The following is a 19,921-nucleotide window of genomic DNA, read 5'->3' on the forward strand; positions in this document are numbered from 1 at the left end:
ACAAAATAAAAATAATATGCCTATACCAAGATTTTCATTTATCACACAGCAAGAACTAGTTTTCCACCATACAGGGTGTAAACCAATCTAAATATTTTCAATTCCATCATGCTGTACTACAGATGAACATGAAACTTAAATATATGGATAATACGCTTCAAATGAACTCACGAGATTGCTGAACTGACCAATTTAAACACAAACACCCTATGATTCTCTGGGTTTCAACATTAACACAAATAACCTCAGAATATCTGGGCTTCTCTCTGTGTTATACAAAAGCCTTGGCGTAGGCATATTATTTTTATGTTGTTTATATGTAAAAAGACATAATTAACTGAATGATGGAAGCTTTATTTAGTACATTGCTACGTATAACCATTTGTGCAGAGTGGGCTATATCGGCTGTCTATGGTACAACTTATCTATGGTAACTCCCAGGCGAGATCTGGAGACATTCCAGAATGGCAACTGATCTCCAGACGACCGAGACCAGCCCCCCCAACCCCTTGGCATTATACTCTGCTGAGGTCCCTCCTCTCCTCAAACTCCGTCCTCCTCAGCCTCCACCCAGAAACCTCCCCAAATTTCCCAACGCAGAGATGCTTTAAAGAACACAACAGCGACCCTGAAGTAAATGATGGAGCTCCGACATTTCCCTCGCTAGTTCTAGAGCGCAGGCGCGGGATGTCGTCGCAAACAGCTCACCCCCGCCCATTGCGAACCCTGCGGTTGCCTAGGCAACGGTAGCGTCAGCGCTCGGAGGGGCGGGTGAGTCGGCCCCGACCCTCGTCGCGCCAAGTCTTCCGTCAGTAGGCCCTTTGAGCCGGAAGCGGATGTGTGCTGTGGCGGAAGCCGTGTTTTTTCGCCTTAGGGGGGTTGGAGAAGCGGCAGAAGCGTCAACCCGTTCATCATGTCGATCGAAATCGAGTCCTCGGAGTGAGTCCGCGGGGAGAGTGGGCGGGCATGTGAGGCGAAGGGGAGAGGAAGCCGGCTCGGCCTAAAGTGATCCCCTCCGGCCTTCCTACTCTTATTCGTGTTTCGACGGCCTCAGATTCCCCTCCGCCTCTGTGGCCGCACGATGACCAGCCTGCCCTGCTTCCCGAGCCCTTTTTCTTGAGGATCAGCCTCAAATGAAACCTTCCCTTCTCTCGACTCCTTGAAAACTTTTCAGTGCAGTAAATGCCCCTGAGTCACATACTGCTTGCCCGCGTGTGGCATTACTTATTTTGGGACATTTTTATTCGCCCTCCTTTTTCCAAGTTAGGTCCGGGCGGCAGGTTTTGCTTTCTCCCCTTTCCATTTTATCCTTACAAGCTCAACCCTGCTGTGGTATAATGACTGGCCCAGTGACTCCTAGTAAGCTTTATAGGCGTCTATAGGCTAGCACTAACCACTATGCGACATGGCTGTCTGAATGTGCTTGGCAGTTGCATAGCAGTTCTTGTAATCAGGTTAACATCTTCTTTTTTAAAAAAAAGTATATCGTGTAGCCTCTTTAGAGAGTTCAGGGTGAATTATGTTGGGTGTTGTGCACATACAGGCAAGTGGGCAAAAGCAAAAATAAAGAATTTGGAAGTGTTGGCGACAGCCTAATTCCCAAAATGACTTGTGTCGTGAAGGAGGCACCAGACTTCTAGTTTATCTCAGCCTCAAGAGCAGCAGTATTGAGGATAGGGTAGTTAAAGTCAATCTTACTTGCGCAGTCTTTATAACCACCTTGTGGGAAAGCATTGTTCTCTTATTGCATATTTAGGGTTGAGACCAAGAAAGATGAACTTGCTGGAGGGCTTCTAGTGAGTATAAGTGTCAGGACCAAGATCCTACAGACTTTTACCACAGTCTCCATTTTAAGTTTCAGTTTCGTTACAATAAGATTCACATTTACAGTAAATTGCTCTGCAGTGGGATGGCATTCTGCCGCTATTGAAACAGGCTTGTTGGTGGTGGACAGCAGCAACAGGTTAGATTGGAGTAATTCTGGCGAAGGGTTGTGATGTTAAACAGGAAGCAGCTCCCACTCTTAGCTATTGCAGTATACCCAGTTTGCTCATTTATAGTTTGTTTATTTTTCATAGGGGAACGGGGTGAGTGTCAGAAACAACAGATGCATCTGTTCAGGTGGCATCTTTCCTGTTTCAGAATTCATTCATTGCTTAATAATGGAATGAGGAATATTGAAACAGCACGTTGGGAACATGGATCGTTTCTATATTTAAGGAAAATAAGTCCATTTTTGATCTATTCGTTAATTCCTCTTTTGCGCATATATAATGTCAGGTGTATAGTTCTTATGTTGAGGACATATGATTGTTCTTGGCATTTTTAATGTGATCAGTCATTAACAGAGGTACTAATTTATTCCTAAGGTTAAATGGTAAACATGTTTGTGTGTTTTATGCTATCAAATGACTTCTGATTTCTGGGACCCTTATGAATTAGTGATGTTAAATGTTCTATTGTTAACAGGCATGCCAACTGAGGGCCATGGTTTCCTTTATGGAGTCAATCCATCTCATGTTGGGCTGTTCTCTCTTCCTGCTGCCTTCACCTTATCATAGCATTGTTGTCTTTTCTAGTAACTCTTAACTCTTATTTGTGGCAGTGCTTTTAAAGATACCAGCTTATAGGTGTAGGTGACACCAGATCCTAGTATCAAAGGATTGGTTTTACCCCTCTTTTATCTGGAGTTGCCAGGATGTGTTAGAGATGAAGAGTCCCTTTCCTATACACTAGTATATATTGGTAAGATGGGTTTTTTTCCTCTGTCTTGTGTGGGTGAAATCTGTGCTTATGTGCACACACACACAGAGAGATTCTGTATAAATTAATTATTTCCACCATGTGTTTTCCTCAAAGTGTCATCCGGCTGATCATGCAGTATTTGAAGGAGAACAGTTTGCATCGTGCCTTGGCCACCCTGCAGGAAGAAACCACTGTCTCACTGAACACTGTGGACAGTATTGAGAGCTTTGTAGCAGACATTAACAGTGGTCACTGGGATACAGTCCTGCAAGCGATACAGTCGTTGAAGCTACCAGACAAAACACTCATCGATCTATATGAGCAAGTGAGCATTTTTCAATCAATAGCCTTCTGTATCTGTTAGCATCTTTGTTATTCCCAGAACAGCAACAAAATGATTTCTTTTTTCTTGGTGATTTTTACTGATATTTATAAAAGCCTTTGTTTTGTGAAGATATCACAAGTCCTAGAAAATATAAAACAGTGCTGTCAGCTCTGAGATTTGCTCCCTGGTAAATATACCAAATGAGATGGTGCATGATACTGTATCAGACTTCAGGTAGTTCTATGGGTCATATTGATAAATAGTACTCAAATTCAATGCATCGCACCCAGGTTCCAGCAATTAAAGTAACACATTTTTCCTACATAGTTTTGGGTTTGTTCATATTGATAAATACTCTTTTTTGTGATAAATAAATCTGCATGTGGGATGTAAACCTAGCCTTTTCCCTGATGCGCTTGTTTGCTATAGGTCAGAAGCTTTAGGATGGATTTTGTCAGGGTCTCTTCTTGATCTTGCATAATTCTCCACTTCACTGTTGTGTCATCTGCTGTGGTTTTTTGTGCACAAGAGTCACACAAGCATTGCTTTTTCAGTTGTCAAGAGAGAGTCCTCCACTTCTCTGGTTGAAAATCTGGAAAGATCCAACCCTTTACGTATCGGGGAGCATTAAAAATATGACCCCTGCCCCTCCTGCAGATTGTGGCAATACAATCCTGAATTCTACTTTCTTGTTCTGTGCAGCATTCTGTCAATTTTGAGTCTTTTGTAGGATGCCCACTTTGTTTTGTACCAAGCATATTGAATTTCTGGATTCTTGGTGTACAACCTTATTACTCATTTAAAATATTCATAAGCCTGCCTTTCTCTCAACACAGTTGTAAACCGGGGCGGGTAACAATGTTATTGTGGATGAGAGGCAGAGGGGCAAGAGATGCTGTGACACTAATGGCGATGGAAGGTTATACTGATGCCTTTGTGGCTGGGAGAATGTGGGAAAGGTGCTGTCCTCCAGATAGAAAGCATCCTTTACATCTGACAGTAAAAACTCTCTTGCTCTTTGTGTTAGCACCTCTAGATTGGAGGGTCCCTTCTGGTTTTATGCCTAATAAAGGGGATTGGATTGGAAGGTCCATGTTCTGATGGGCTTGAGTCCTAGGACCTGGCACCTAGACTGGTTAAAGCCCCAAGAGTCTATGTGGGATACAGTCTGAACAGGAGAGATGTTCCTTTAGTTGGCTTGTTCATGGCTAAAGATGGTTTCAGATAAACCTAGGAAGGGGGTCATCAAGCAACTAACAAAGGCCAGATGTGCAACGGATAGTAAGTATCTAACTAGTAACAGCAGCAAGAAGAAACAGAGGGCAAGACAGTGGATGGCCTTTCTTACGTGGTGATGGCATTCGCAATAATGGTATAAATGAAAAATAACAATAAGATAATTGAGGCAACACACATAAACATTTCTTTACAAAATAGCAAATATGTTGTCAGTTTTTTAAAAGGATATTGCTCAGACTCTGAGCGAATTTGTTTCAGTTTTCCAGCATTTTGGCAAGTCCAGAATTCTGCCCTAAATTACTGTATTTGATGGCCTGTTCTGGAAGAAGGGCAGAAGCCTTCCTCTTGTCTTTCAGAAGGCTGCTGTGGCACACAGGGGCCACAACGGAGAAAGCCTTTGTCTAACCACTAGGTGATTACACATTAGTAAGGAAGGGGACAGTGAAGTGAAGGGTAGATTTGGCATGCAGTCGCTTAGAGCTGTATGAAAAGTGTAATTTTTTTGCCCTCCTATTCACCTGCTCTAGTGAGTGGACCGGCTCTAATAATAATTATAGGAGGAGCTTATATTTGTACTCTGCCTTTCTCAACCTCTATTTATTTTTTATTTATTTTTGGATGTTTACCACGCCCATCCCCAGGAGGGGTTCACAAGTATTAGAGCGGCTTACAAACCCCTTCCCTTCCTCTCCCACAACGGACACTTTGTGAGGTAGGTAACGCTGATAGAGTTCTGAGAGAACTGACGCCCAAGGTCACCAAGCAGGCTTCATGTGTAGGAGTGAGAAAATAAATCCATTTCACCAGATAAGAGTCCACTGCTCATGTGGAGGAGTGGGGAATCAAATCCTGTTCTTAACCACTGCACCATGTTGACTCTCTAAGCTCTCTATGAAGACCTTCAGGGAAGCTGCGCTCTGTTGAGGGAATTGAAATCCCACCTAAGGCCAGCCTCTCCTCCTCCTTGTCAGGATTCAGTTTCAGCTTGTAGCCATGTGACTGTGGCATGAAGGACTGGGATGGCAGCATCTGGAGTCTTATTATGTTGTGCGTCTTTATTGTACTAATGACATCCAACCCCAAAGTGCCCTGCTCACGAAATCTGGGCCAGAACTTGCTTAAGCAGTCTGATCTCCCATTTATTCAACTCAGCTTCCTATTACCAGAAAAGTTATACTAGTATTATGGTAATTCTATAACTACTATTGCTCTTATGTTTCAGGTTGTTTTGGAATTGATAGAGCTTCGTGAACTGGGTGCTGCCAGATCCCTGCTGAGACAGACTGACCCCATGATCATGTTAAAGCAGACCCAGCCAGAGCGATATATTCACCTTGAGAATCTTTTGGCTAGGTCCTACTTTGATCCACGCGAGGTATTTACCAATAGTAGTGATATGTGTGTGTGTTTTAGCTTGCTCTTTCATTTGAATCCATTCATCATTCATGGTAAATAGAACTGCATGTCCAGCAGTTTCAACACTTCTCATATTTTTGGGCCTAAGACTACATTTATTATTTTTTTGTCAGTAGAAGATATAATCTGAAGCAATAAATGCTGTGATCTTCTTGGTTTCTGTATGAATGTTTGTTTTCCATCCAGGTTGTCCTTTCTTGCCTTTATTTTAATTTATTTTTAATACATGTTAATTGAAATGTCACTGTCTGAAATTCACATAAACAAACAGTATTGAGGTCATCGACTGCATGTGTAATCCAATGCATGCTTCTCATATAAAACCCTAGTATAAAACAATTCCCCTTTTCAGTTCAGTCCTAAGCAGATTTACATCTCTCCAAATCTATTGATTTCAGTGGACATATTGATTTCAGTGGACGTACATTGCTTGCACCTGACCTATTTTTTAAAAATTCAACTTGAATGTACAATTTTAAAAGAATACTGTGTCAAAATTAACTCTAACAAATGTTCCGCTCGAAACTCAAAGACTTCCCACTTCTTCACAAAGAGAGGACTAATCTCTTTTTTTTCTAAGTCATCGCTTGCTTATAATAATGTCTAATTTCTACAATAGTTCTATTCACTACTGTCTAATGTGCGAAGCCTGCTGTTAACAGAACTTTTTTTACATTTCAACAAGTAGACAATAAATGGTTTCCAAGTGTTAAGATAACCTTCTGGGTCTCTTGTCCTCTTAATCGGGTTGTTAATTTGTCAATTTTTGCTAGATCTGTCAAATTCTGACCTGTCTCTTTTCAAAAAGTGACATTTGTATCGGCCTCTAAAAAACAATAAAACATATCAGTAATCTTTCCCATTGGGGTGCAGTGTGGTTTCCAGGCTGTATGGCCATGTTCTATCAGCATTCTCTCGTGACGTTTCGCCTGCATCTGTGGCTGGCATCTTCAGAGGATCCTCTGAAGATGCCAGCCACAGATGCAGGTGAAACGTCACGAGAGAATGGAAACCACACAGCACCCCAGTGATTCCAGCCGTGAAAGCCTTCAACAATACAGTCTTTCCCATTGTTTGGTTTACAGCTGTTTAGCTGTTTTGAGCATAGTTTGTATGCTTTTCTGGGAGCAAAATTGGGGATTGAGATAGTACCGTAGAATCATGTGTATTTCCCCTCTTGCATACCTTTGGTTTAGTTTTGCATGCAGGTGTTGCTCAGTTGCTCAACTTTTACACGCTTTTGAAGAGTCGTGATTAAACCTAAATTTAGGAATGCTCCCTTAACAATAGTGGTTCTCATGTGTGACCCAGAACTATTTTGAGGAGATCTGCCTTGGACCTGTGATGGAATCCTCATTCTAATGTTACAGTTACAACCAGAATTAAGCATTTTAATTATTCTGCTGAAGTATGAGATGTTCTGAAAACATCAGGGTTTCTTTTTCTTTTTTCCTTTTTTTCCCCCCCCCCCCCTTTTTTTTTTCTTTTTGACTTAGTCCATCTACTTCTGGTAAGAGTTTTCAGTTCCCAAAGACTTAAATGGAAATACTTGTTGGTTGAAGTGTATCTTTATATATATATATTTTTGCATCCCTGTATCAACTAATACAGTTCTCCCTTCCACATTGTGGCTGTCTCCATCGAGTTTTGATTATATTGCGGGTCAGCATAAGACATTTAATGGGAATGTTTGGGGAGTTTTGCGGAAGCTGTAAGCGACACGCAAAGGCCAGCAGAAAAAGTTTAGAAACTCAGAAATGCATAAAATATATGTATAGTATTGATTAATATCAACATATTTTATCTTTCAATATCATAAATATACACAATTTCTGTAACATCAAAATAAAAATCAGACTTCTCTAACACAAAGGGAGGGTAAAAAATTTTTATTTGGATTTCCAGATTGGGGGAGCACCACACCCCTAACCCAGCGATGTGGAAGGGATAACTATAATCCTTATTAAATACAGTATATATGCAGATATCTTGTGGATGTGATGATCTTCTAGTAATAAAGCTACTAGTCCTCATGGTGTTGTTTACTAGGCATACCCAGATGGAAGCAGCAAGGAGAAACGAAGAGCTGCGATTGCCCAAGCGTTGGCTGGTGAAGTCAGTGTGGTGCCTCCGTCTCGCCTTATGGCACTGCTGGGACAGGTATTTTTCCCCCTTGATCTGTACCCTGTGAAACTGTTAAAACTACTGAAGCGCACAGGCTGAAATACAAAAACTTTGTTTCAGTAAAAACCTACTTCACGTTACATAAGAACTTTTTAGTGGGACTGCTTTTAATAAATGGGGTAAGTTTTGTTCATGTGGAGGCAGATCTTGGGAATATCATTGAATAGTAGATCTTGTCTGATTAGTAGATCTTGTCTGATTTAGTAAATCTTGTCTGATTTTTCAGGCATTGAAATGGCAGCAGCATCAGGGACTTCTTCCTCCAGGTATGACAATTGACTTGTTCAGAGGCAAAGCTGCTGTGAAGGATGTTGAAGAGGAGAAGTTCCCCACCCAGCTCAGTAGGCATATTAAGGTGGGTCTCTCCTTGGTAGTAATTATCTGCATTCCAAGAAATGGATTGAGTTCCTCTAGGATTCAGGTGTTTTATTTGCCTGACGGGTTCAAGAGTAATCATTCCACTGATATGGTTAGTGACGCAGGTCTAATCCCAGTAAGTTAAATTTTCTGGGCTATTGTTGGGCTCATGTCTAGAACTTGAGTAGAGGGAAAATTGTGCATTTCTGAATCCAGACAACTTGAAAATTTACGTGTGTGGCAACAGTAGTTGTTCCAACAAATATATCACCTTGCTAGTTTTTATATTTTTACCTGTTCTCAGACCAGAGGGGAAATTTTCGATGTTTTACATGTTGAACGCCTTGCAGAAACATTAAGGGGAGTATAATGTTTCTCAGATGGAGGGCTGCCATTTTAGGTGACTCCTCCCACTCTCCATAATGTGATAAGAAAGTTTAAACTTTACAATTAAAACCAGCCAAGTTTTGTAAGTGTTCTTTTGGGTGGGCCTCTGTTATTGAATGTCATGGACCATTGCTTTTTCCTGGCAAATACTTGCTGTTAAAATGTTAACTGCAAGGCTTGTTAAATATATTTCAGATTAGAATTTCTATCTATTCTTTTCCAGGCACACTGGATACTTGCGTCATTCAGAATGAGCCACATTTTTGTGTTTTTGCCAAGTTCCAGCAATCAGTATCCATAGAGCTGATGTTAAATTCATAAGTCTTTCATTTTAGCAAAGACAAAACAGAGGATTGTCAGTGTGGAACCAAAATTGTATGCAATCCTTTTTGTGTTTGTGTGTTTTGTTTTGAACAGTTTGGCCAAAAGTCACATGTGGAGTGTGCCCGATTTTCTCCCGATGGTCAGTATCTGGTCACTGGTTCTGTGGATGGATTCATTGAAGTGTGGAACTTCACCACTGGGAAGATCAGGAAGGTGAAGCAGCATGGGCATTGTTAACTAACTAGCTAATGGGTTGTTCGGAACATAAGTGTCCTTGATCAGTTCTTTGATTGCATTTAATGCTAGTGAATATGTAGTAATTGCAGTTTGAGCAGCGTTTCCAAATGGAATTTGAATTAAATTAGAAGGGTAGGATATAAAGTGTGCAGCCAGAAATTGTATTTTAATTTTTAAGAAGTTTGACAATGTTGACCTTCATGAATACTACATGAAGTGTAAGAGTAATGTAAAATTAAACCTTATGTAGCAAATTGGAATTCAGAACTTTTGCCTAGGGAACAAAGTCTGGGGTAATAAACTACATAATAATAAACTGTAATAAGCAGAACAAAGTCTGGGGTAATAAACTACAGCTAAGAAGTAGCAGACGAATGTTTCGTCCTTCTCTGCCTACTAGTTTCCTTCTGCCACCCTCTGGGACAGGGAAGAAATGGCTGGAAGTGGAGAGATCGTAGGGAAAGAGTAGTGAATAAAAGGATAGTTCAGGTATCCTATATTCCCACCCCACATCCATACCAGGATGGGAATGGGGTTGGGGATCTCACATTTTCTGTATAACATCACTTTCTGATCTTGATGGGCTTGTTAATTTGGATTCAGTAGGAGGAGGGAACATAACTCAGAGATCAGGCGCATGTTTTGCATGTGTGAGATTTTAGGTTCAGTTACTGGGACCTCCCAATAAGAAGAAACTCACGTAGCAGGACTTATAAGGGCTCGGAGATCATCTACCAGAGTTAGGATAAGTAGTTCTTTATATGAACTTTTCATGTGTTTGGCTATTAGCTGTCCTACTTTTTCCTATTTTGCCTGTTTCTTTGACTGAGATGTATCTCGCTGTTTTGTTCAGGATCTGAAGTACCAGGCTCAGGATAACTTTATGATGATGGATGACGCTGTGCTGTGCATGTGTTTCAGCCGGGATACTGAAATGTTAGCGACTGGAGCCCAAGATGGCAAGATCAAGGTATGCACCCTTGGGGGACTGGAAGGTGGGAGACGGTGACCTTGAGGATGTTTCAGAAAAAAGAGAGCTGGTGGTGGGTTTAGTTCCCCACAAAGGGAAACAACAGGAAGGAGCATCTTTCTGCAGAGACCGAGTTGTGGAGGTCAGATGTTGCTGTCTACTTTGTATACACTGTTTACACCATGCTGGTTTTTAAGAAGGCATGAGTCGTTTCTGCCAGAGCAAAAAAGGCTTCTTGGGATGCAATTTGTAACATTTCTGGGTGCGGTTTATCTCCTCTAGCACCTGTGGTATCCTCAGGGATTGAAGGCTATAAACTATCAAAAGCATAATTAAAGGGAACACCTCCCATATTTCCAGAGTCTGTAACAGTTCGCCTGCATTGCTGCCATTTGAAGGAAGCTCCTCCGTTATCCTCTGAATCCTGCCAGCAGCACAGATACAGTCTTGCCCTGTTTGCTGTCAGACTTTCTATTGTCCCTGCATCTTTTGGCAGCAGGGCTGAAGGAACCGAGAGCTTCGATTACAAATGCTGATACGAGTACCTGACTGTGTATGTGAACTGTTGCTGACTCTCTGAGGGAACTGATAGGAATATATTTTCCCTGCTAAGTGATGACCAGCATTTACTGCACCTATTTGGAAACCTGGGTCAGACCTCAGGAATCAAATGTTGCATTAATCTCCTTTGCTTACTATTGGAACATGCAAGTAATCTCTGTTTGGTTGGGTTTCTTGAGCATAATCTGCTGGTGATTCATGGTGTGCCTTGTGCCTTCATTGACCTTCATTTGGCTGGCGGCTCTAGTTCATGAAGCTACCTTGAGCTGAGATCATCTGGTACTGTGATTTCTTAAAAACACTGAAAAACACTGAAAAACACTGAAAAACCAGAACTATAGAACACTCAATGGCCTTCATAAGATTGTCCTAAAGGCAGTCTAAGTTCATGTAGGACAGTGGTGGCGAACCTTTGGCACTCCAGATGTTATGGACTACAATTCCCATCAGCCCCTGCCAGCATAGCCAATTGGCCATGCTGGCAGGGGCTGATGGGAGTTGTAGTCCATAACATCTGGAGTGCCAAAGGTTCGCCACCACTGATGTAGGATTTGTTTAAAGGACTCTGCATTGTGGATTCACACCAGCTCTGCCTGCTTCAGACTGTTTGAGCAGAAGGGTGTGGGGGGGTGCCCCTCCATTGCCCTTCAAGTGACACTTTTTTCCTATTTTAAAATGAATGGCATTGTCACACCTTTATTGACCTTAGGCTACAACTGCTTATAGAGGCATGACTGCCAGATTAGTGCAGTGGTTCCCAACCTGGGGTACACACCAGATCTTTTGGGGATACTCAAAAGAATTACATAATGGGTTTGTTAATATAGGGGTACAATTTTAGGGAAATGAGTTGCCAAGGGGTACACAAATGAAAAAAGTTGGGAACCACTGCTCTAGTTTGTGGTTTACAGCTATATTCTGTGCCACCCCAAAATAAAGATACATTTTTGTGGTGTTCGGAGGAAGTGAAAGTAGTGTGCTTCCTCTGTAGAAAAAAAAGTCCCCATATTAAAATGGCTGCCATGGCTAAAAGAACCTATATCTCTTGAATCCCTTGGGCTATCTCAGTGGTTTTTAATGCATTCTGCTCAGGGGCTCCTGAGGGATCTCCCCCAGTAATTGAGGTTTTTTTAAAATTTGGACCCTCTGATTTTGCCAAAATGGACACTGCTGGTAAACACACCTGTATCTCTGGAATCCCTTGTGTGGTCATGGCAATTTTAACTGCATTTTACTTGAGGTCACCCAGGGTTTCTTCTCTACCTACTGGTTTTTCAAAACTCAAACCTTCCAATTTCTTCATTTTTTCCTGGTCCTCTAATATGGTTACTACGTCCTTTCAATACAAAGAAGGCCCAGAAAGTGACTGCAGATTAATTCAACATTGAGACTCTACCTTTCTGTGAGACAAAATATAGATAAATCAAGCACACTCATGACTATCCATCCCATCCCATCCCATCCCATCCCATCCCATCCCATCCCATCCCATCCCATCCCATCCCATCCCATCCCATCCCATCCCATCCCATCTATCTGTGGTTATGAGTATTCCCAAATGAAGATTGTCTATGTGCACTCTGGGAGTATGGAGTTCATCCTGATCCAGGATTGAAGGTTGGTTCCTGAGACAGCATTTGAGAGACTGGTGCTAGGCAAGGAGCTTTAGTTCCTAATATTGGGGTAGATTTAACTCACCAGGAAAATTCCTGGACGATTGCTAGCTGAGCCCAGCAAGCTCATACACAAGCAGAGTTTCTCTCTTGGTCTTGACAGCCACTGAATTTGTTGGGTTCTTCAGGTAGCGCTTGAGGAAATTAGACAATAGTGATGATGGGTCATTTTAATTGACCAGAGTTAGAGGTTTCATTCAGTATGTGGAACAAACCGTTTTTGATTGTCTACCCCCATCTGCAGGTGTGGAAGATTCAGAGTGGGCAGTGCCTGAGGCGATTTGAACGAGCGCACAGCAAGGGTGTCACCTGCCTGAGTTTTTCAAAGGACAGTAGTCAGATTCTCAGTGCCTCTTTTGACCAGACAATCAGGTAAGGTGGGGGCTCGCTTTGTTTTGCTGGGCTTTACCAATTGGCTTTGCTTGTTCTGATATGGCTTTTCTGCTATAATAGGATCCACGGCTTGAAATCTGGGAAGACTCTCAAGGAGTTCCGCGGTCATTCTTCATTTGTCAACGAAGCAACTTTTACCCAGGATGGACATTACATTATCAGTGCATCTTCTGATGGCACTGTCAAGGTAAGATCCAGCTTCTGAGTTGGGAACACTGGGTATTTCGTAAAAGCCACTAAAATGTTCTCTCAAGTTAACTCTGGCAAACTGGCTTTTTTACCAACATGGATTTGCACAAAGAGAGTTAATGATGTGATTTCAGCAGGTGGTATTCAAGCCATTTAAATAAGTTTCATGTTCTTGGTCACAGTTCCTTCATAGCCCACTGTATCATAAGCTGTCATATCACTAATCTTTTTCTTGCTGAGTTTACAGTTCAAGCACTTTTCAACTGCCAATGAGCTTTACTTTGTTTTGCTTTACTTCTACCTTGGGCAGTTAATTGAAACAACTACTGAAAAGTTAGATTAATTGCTTTGTGATAGAAGTTAAGACTGGTCTTATCTTGCTATATCTGATGTAACATATGCACACTGATTGGATTATTTGCCTTATTGTTGATTATGAACCATTATTGCATTGCTTTTGGTTCTGATTGGGAACTGATTGGTTCATAATCAACAATAATGCAATAATGGTTCATAAAGTTTCACCTGCATCTGTGGCTGGCATCTTCAGAGATGCCAGCCACAGATGCAGGCGAAACGTTAGGAACAAGATCCACCAGACCAAGACCACACAGTCCAGAAAACCCACCAGAACCAGGATTTGTTAATGTTGGGCACAAGCTGACTAATTGGCAGGATCGCGCACTTGCTCTGTTCCGTCTCTTCCCTTTGCATCATACACCGAGATTGAAGATGGAAGTCTTCAAGTCAATCTAATTTGCCGTGTCAGATGAGAGTGCAAGCACCATGCCGAAATATGGTTGGTTTCCTTCACAGTAACTGGAGTTACTGGAGCAGGATTCATCAAGATTAAGAATGCAAACTCTTTTGGAAAAAACAATTTCCTGTTTTGTGAAGGTGCCCATATTCCAGTAGTACGACAAATGGGGATTTGGCTGGACTTTGCTTCTCAGTCAAGAGGAGTGGAACAGCCCTGTGACTCACCAGGGTCCCCTTCATCAGAAATGTTGGCATGTTTGTGAAGTTTGAAGTAAACCTTGATCGGGACAGAACTTGGCTTTCAGTACTGACACCCACCCACCCACCACCCCCAATTTGTTCTGTTTCCTCAGATCTGGAATATGAAGACGACAGAATGTTGCAACACCTTCAAATCACTCGGCAGCACAGCTGGGACAGACATCACTGTGAACAGCGTGGTCCTGCTGCCTAAAAACCCAGAGCACTTTGTTGTTTGCAACAGATCAAATACCGTGGTTATTATGAACATGCAGGGACAAGTACGTGTTTGGAGACCTGCTTCTTTGAAATGACTGGAAGATTGTATGTGGGGAGCATTCTGTAATTAGTTGATAGAAGTTAAATTTTCCACCATCTTTCTTTTTTTTGAACTGTAAGCCACCTTGGGAAATGGTTATGACTAAGTATGGCACTGGTTTGACATCATGGCTGATAATCTGGGCTCCAAATCATAGTAGTAGACATGCTTTAGTTGACATCTGCACATTGGTGCACAAGAGTTCCTGCCTCAGCCAGCTGCCTGTATGGCACCATTTTTGTTTGTTTCTTGCTTGGGTTGGAAGTAGTCCAGGTAGAGATATTCTACATACAACGAGCATATGGTATATTTCTGTCTTTACAGTCTTGCCTGCACGTTGTGTCAAAGCCGAACTGCAAACCTCGAGGCATTTCTCAGTATACAGGAACACTGACACCTCCTTCTAAGAAGCTGTGTTCCCCCATCCAATTTGCTTGATTGATTTGACATGCACTGGCAACATGAGCAGTCACTGTACCCCGGTGCAGTCACAATAAGTCCTGATAAGGAATATATCCTAAGAATCTACTTAGAATCCTATCAGCCACTCATCCCCTTTTTCGCTGTTCTGTCTCCCCTGGATCCCATTGGTGCTCCCTACTTTTGTTCTGGTGCCTGCGGCAAGACTGTTCCTTTTATATAGCACCCTCCAAGAGTTTGAAGCACTTCACATATGTTTTCTGTCAGTAATTTGCACAGCAGCCCTGTAGGGTGGACTTGGCAACACTGCCAAGTTGTAGGACTGGGGATTCAGGGGACGGGAGCTCATGAGGAGAGATTTGGTCAGAGATTTGGCTTGGCTGCTGTGTTGCATTGCAGGCATTGATAGAAGGACTGGAGCTGGAGCCACTCAGCATCTTAGCAGAGCATAATAATATGCGCAGCAGAGTTGCTTAGGAAAGTTATTTCTTTATAGAGTTTAAAAATAAAGCAGGCTACATAAAAACATATTTACGAACGAAAGAAGTCAAAGCATAAGTGATAAGCACTGGCAGATAGCATACAGCAACAATATCATGGAGAGAGAAACACACATAGTAACATGCTTGTGAACAGAGGAGAGAGAGAGGAAGCGACACCACTGATACCCTGTTTCCCCGAATATAAGACATCCTCTGAAAATAAGATGTAGTAGAGGTTTTGCTGAAGTGCGAAATATAAGGCATCCCCCGAAAGTAAGACATAGCAAAGTTTTTGTTTGGAAGCATGCCCGACGAACAGAACACAGAAAAATAAGACATCCCCTGAAAATAAGACATAGCACATCTTTGGGAGCAAAAATTAATATAAGACACTGTCTTATTTTTGGGGAAACAGGGTAAGCAGCTGATAAAGGTCATCCTCATTAACCTGCTGCCAAGCATTAACCCTCAATCAAACCCACTGGTGCACCTGGCCTTGCTCTTACAAGCACTTAGCACATATTGCCAAATACTCTAACAGGCATCAGTGTAGGTGTGATCTATGTCCTTTGTGCCTTATGTGGCTGCAGAGCAGAGTCTGTAGGCTGCTCTCAGCGTGAGCCATCTTCTAACTCCCTCCCCTCATACGACTATGCCTGCTGCTGGAAGAATTGCTGGTCTCCTGGGTTTTATATCCCACGAGATTTCATCTCTTATTTTCTCCCCACTCCAGGTATTAATGATGAGAATCCTGTGACAACTGTCCAGTGAGAACTGATCTTGTTTTTTTTAAATTATTGTGTAGATTGTGAGGAGCTTCAGCTCTGGTAAGAGAGAAGGGGGTGACTTTGTCTGCTGTGCCCTTTCTCCCCGTGGCGAGTGGATCTACTGTGTGGGTGAAGACTTTGTGCTGTATTGTTTCAGCACAGTGACTGGCAAGCTGGAGAGAACTCTAACTGTGAGTAGCAGATGGCGACATAAGGTTCTGTGTGACACGATGCCAGTTTCCAAGTTACAGCTGTGATGCAAACCAGTAGGATCGCTGCAGCACTCTGTCGAAATCGTGGCTTTGAAGGGAGGTTGACATAAAGGTTCATGTGCTCTTTTAAAATGGGTATTTTCTTGCAAGTTCATTGGCTGAAATCGGCTCCCATCAATTAATTAGCCAAGTTTTGACTGAATTAGTCTGTTGGCTAAACAGGGCCTGTAATTCAGTGGGCTCTAGTGAGGATGGCACTGTAAAGCTTCCCATCTTCAATATACTATTATAATCATTAAATTTGTCCTTTGTCTTATCAGTAGATAAATCTACAAATTTATCAGTAGATTGTAAGGGACAGAAATGTGGCGTTATTTATTTTGTTTACACGCCATATTTCCCACATGGGGACCCCAATTGGTTTATGTTGTTCAGCTCTCCTCCATTTTACCCTCTCAGCAACCCTGTGAGGTAGGTTAGACTGAGAGTATATGACTGACCCAAAGTCACCCGGAAAGCTTCCACAGCAGAGTGGAGTTTGGAACCTGAAATTCCCAGTGCACGCTGACCAGTGCACCACACTGTCCGCTGCTGGGTACATTCAGAGCCCGGCTACAAAATCCCTGGGTTTTCTGCACATATTTGGCAGAATTGTGAATTAATTTTAATCTCTGAAGCATGATTACTGGTGAAAGCAACAGCCCTGTGTAAGTCTTAAGGCTTACAGTGGGTTGGATCCTGTTGTAACTTCTGTGCACAAGGAGTGTGTTAACCTATTAAACATTATAGGAAGAACCTTGGGATTGCAGCTTTGAGCAACCAGCAAGTGCTAATCCTAACATGTAGTTCAGGCTTTAATCCTGAGGATATTTAGCTTTTAGATAGCACTTAACAGGCGTTATTAAAACAATATTCCCAATAATCCCCTTAAAGAACAGCAGTATCACTACCCCCATATTGAGCAAGCTAAAGCAGTGTAGTACTGAGTGCCAGACTAAAGCCAGGGACATCTGGGTTCGAATGACTACTCTGGCATGGAATTCACTGGGTAAATTTGAGCCGTTCACTTTCATTTAGTCCAATCTTCTGCACTGGGTTTTCTTTTGAGGGTAAAACTCAGAGGGAGACAACCACATACCTGAGTTCCTGGGAGGAGGAGTGTGTTATAAATGTGAAGTATAAAGATTATATTGTGGATAAGAAATCTAGTAAGTGGCAAAGGCAAGATTTGAACTGGGCACTTCCTGGCTGATTATTCCCCACAGGGTCTTTATATTGCAAGAATGTTACAGAGTATCCCCTATCCATGATGCAAATATATTGGCTGTTTGAGAAAAGGATAGTGTTTGGTTGTAGATATGGGATTAAATAGTAGTTTGTGTACGGACGTTTGGTTTGTTTGCAAGTTTCTCCTAAAGGTGAGAAAAGACCTAGCAGGCCAAGTTTTTACTACCTTGTTTACTGTGTGAACTATATCACCTGTTACACCCCTTCTCTCCTGGCCAAGAACTCCAATATTCTTCTGTTTCAGAAGAATGTACTTGCTCGATCCCCTTGTCCCTGTGGCCAGTAGCCAAGGATTTTGCCCTCTTTTGCTCACCCACTTGTTCCTGTATGCCAGCAGCCTGGAATATTGGAAGGCTAGAAAGCCAGAAAGTGAAGAGCAGTTGAGGATACTGTAAAGTTGCCCTGCTGCAGCTGCCTCCCCTGACATTTTTCTCGGCTCTTCTTTCTTTCTGGCAGACTTATTGACCCTTTTCTTACTGTTTCTCTCAAATTCCTAAACAGTGTCCCTTCCTCTGGGGCATTCTGTCCCAGCCTCCCCCACAGATCTGTAGCCACAGAGCATGTGGCTTGCAAGAAATCAAGCATGTGAGCTGTGATCTCTCCGGATGCTTGTGTGAATGGTGTGCAGGATAATGGAAATGCTGCTTTGTCCAAATTCTATAATGCTACATAGTCCTTCAAGTTTACATTTGGCAGTAGTTCATTTGAGAGTATTGATGTTCTAGGAGTGGGGAAAAATTGCTGATTTCTTTTTCCCCGTTTCTGTCAAATCTAGGTTCATGAAAAGGATGTAATTGGTATTGCGCACCATCCCCACCAGAACTTGATTGGCACCTATAGTGAAGATGGGCTGCTGAAGCTCTGGAAACCATAGGACTGATTTTTTTCATTTCCTGCAGTGCGACGGAAAGGTGTACATTAGAGTGGTTTTGTTGTTGTTATTGTTGTTTTTTTATGAGGTCCAGAAGTGTGGCTTTTTAACTTCTACAGAATTTCATATTCCAGGTGTCCTAAGAGGAAAGTATATATAATTTTTACGTTCTGGATAAGGCTTGTTAGTGCCGCATTGGCTGATTCTGTACCTGTGCGGCAAAGGCCATTTCATTTTACAAATGCAACCGCTCCTGTAAGATTTCTGTTGTGTATGAATTTTATGAGACATGTAACAACGAGTCCTGACATGTTTTTGTGGAAAAAGATTATTGGCAAAGGCAAAGTGGCAGAAAACAAAACTGTGGCGCTTTTACGGTCTGAAAATGAGGCCTGTTAGAGTTCTGTTTGTGAATGCTTTATGTGGGTACCTCGGTGTTTGCAATATGCATGAACCAGCCGACGTGAAAAACTTTAAAATCCCACAGATCACATTGAGGGAGTAAAATGTGAACATAAACCTTCCTTTTTGAAACCATTTCACTTTAGCCTGGGAAGGAACACTTAGTAAATCTTCCTGGCTCCCAGAAACAAAATAAACGACAACATTTTTGTGTCTTTTTCCATGGTGGGCATTTCAACCTCCCATTTACCCATAAACTATTGTCCATAAACTGTGATAGATTTTAAGGTCCCTGGAGAGGTGTGGTGTGAATTGGCATTGTTCAGCCTCTGTTATCATTTAAATCAATAAGTTCTTTTCCAATCGGTTCTTTTCCATTAGTCTTGCTGTTCAAACTTGCCACCATTTTTTGATTACCAAATATGTGTAGCTTTTATTGGGAACCAGTGGTTAGGTGGTTTGTTATTCTTCTAGAATAAAATTTTGTCTATTAACAACAGCATCTGGCTTGTTTTCTGTCAAGGCAAACTTTTTAACTTTCCTTTTAAAGGCATGGAATCCAGCTGGTCGAACACATTTTGTTTTTCAGTGCTGAAACCATTACTCACTTTTGTCCAGCAACTGACAGTTGCTTCTATGTTACAGTTCAAGTTGCCTTTGAGAGGCTTTGGGCTGAAACAGTCATCTGATTCTTTGTAAGTCAAACAGCCGCTAACAAATACACACCTGAGAAAAGCCAATGAGCACAATGCAAATAGGAGCATTGGAAATGTACATGTGTATGACTCAGGTGTTGTGTTTGTTTTGGTGGATCAAAGCATCCATCTTTACGGCTTATGAATCACTCCCCCCCCCCCCCCCCCCGGGTGATACCCTCCAGTCTCAGTGCCATTTGCCAGAACTCTGCTTTTCTACCTTTGTCCTGCTGGAGAAAATTTACAAAACTGGATAAAAATGTATTTGATAGATGACCCTCCATTTCCTTCCTTTGTGTAGTGTCACAAAGTGGATCCCAAACGCTGTTAGATATTTGGTTGAGTTGAGCGTTCGAGGTTTTGCACCTTGCTGTTAAAAATTACAAAATACACCTTCTTCTGTCAAAGTGGAATACAACATTTGACTTACCGAGAAAGGTCTTTCTCGTTGTTAGATGACATTCTGA

The 19,921-nt window shown here is 42.0% G+C and overlaps 1 protein-coding gene across 2 annotated transcripts; it reads left to right on the forward strand.

Moving 5' to 3' along the window:
- The first annotated feature begins 785 nt into the window (after positions 1-785).
- SMU1 (SMU1 DNA replication regulator and spliceosomal factor) lies at positions 786-19,258 on the forward strand. 2 transcript variants are annotated; one of them, XR_007245112.1, is made up of 13 exons: positions 786-939; positions 2,860-3,070; positions 5,532-5,684; positions 7,775-7,885; positions 8,136-8,264; positions 9,071-9,190; positions 10,068-10,184; positions 12,663-12,790; positions 12,872-12,998; positions 14,113-14,280; positions 16,026-16,178; positions 18,262-18,445; positions 18,477-19,258. XR_007245112.1 is itself a non-coding variant. In XM_048503979.1 (12 exons), the coding sequence occupies exons 1-12, from the start codon at positions 914-916 to the stop codon at positions 18,358-18,360; spliced, it is 1,542 nt and encodes a 513-aa protein (XP_048359936.1). In that variant the 5' UTR covers positions 786-913; the 3' UTR covers positions 18,361-19,258. The 2 variants fall into 2 exon arrangements, 1 of the variants encoding a protein (XP_048359936.1); XM_048503979.1 differs by having other exon boundaries at positions 18,262-19,258.
- The last annotated feature ends 663 nt before the right edge of the window (positions 19,259-19,921 follow it).

The sequence above is a fragment of the Sphaerodactylus townsendi genome, linkage group LG07 (genome assembly GCF_021028975.2).
Source record: "Sphaerodactylus townsendi isolate TG3544 linkage group LG07, MPM_Stown_v2.3, whole genome shotgun sequence".
NCBI lineage: Eukaryota > Metazoa > Chordata > Lepidosauria > Squamata > Sphaerodactylidae > Sphaerodactylus > Sphaerodactylus townsendi.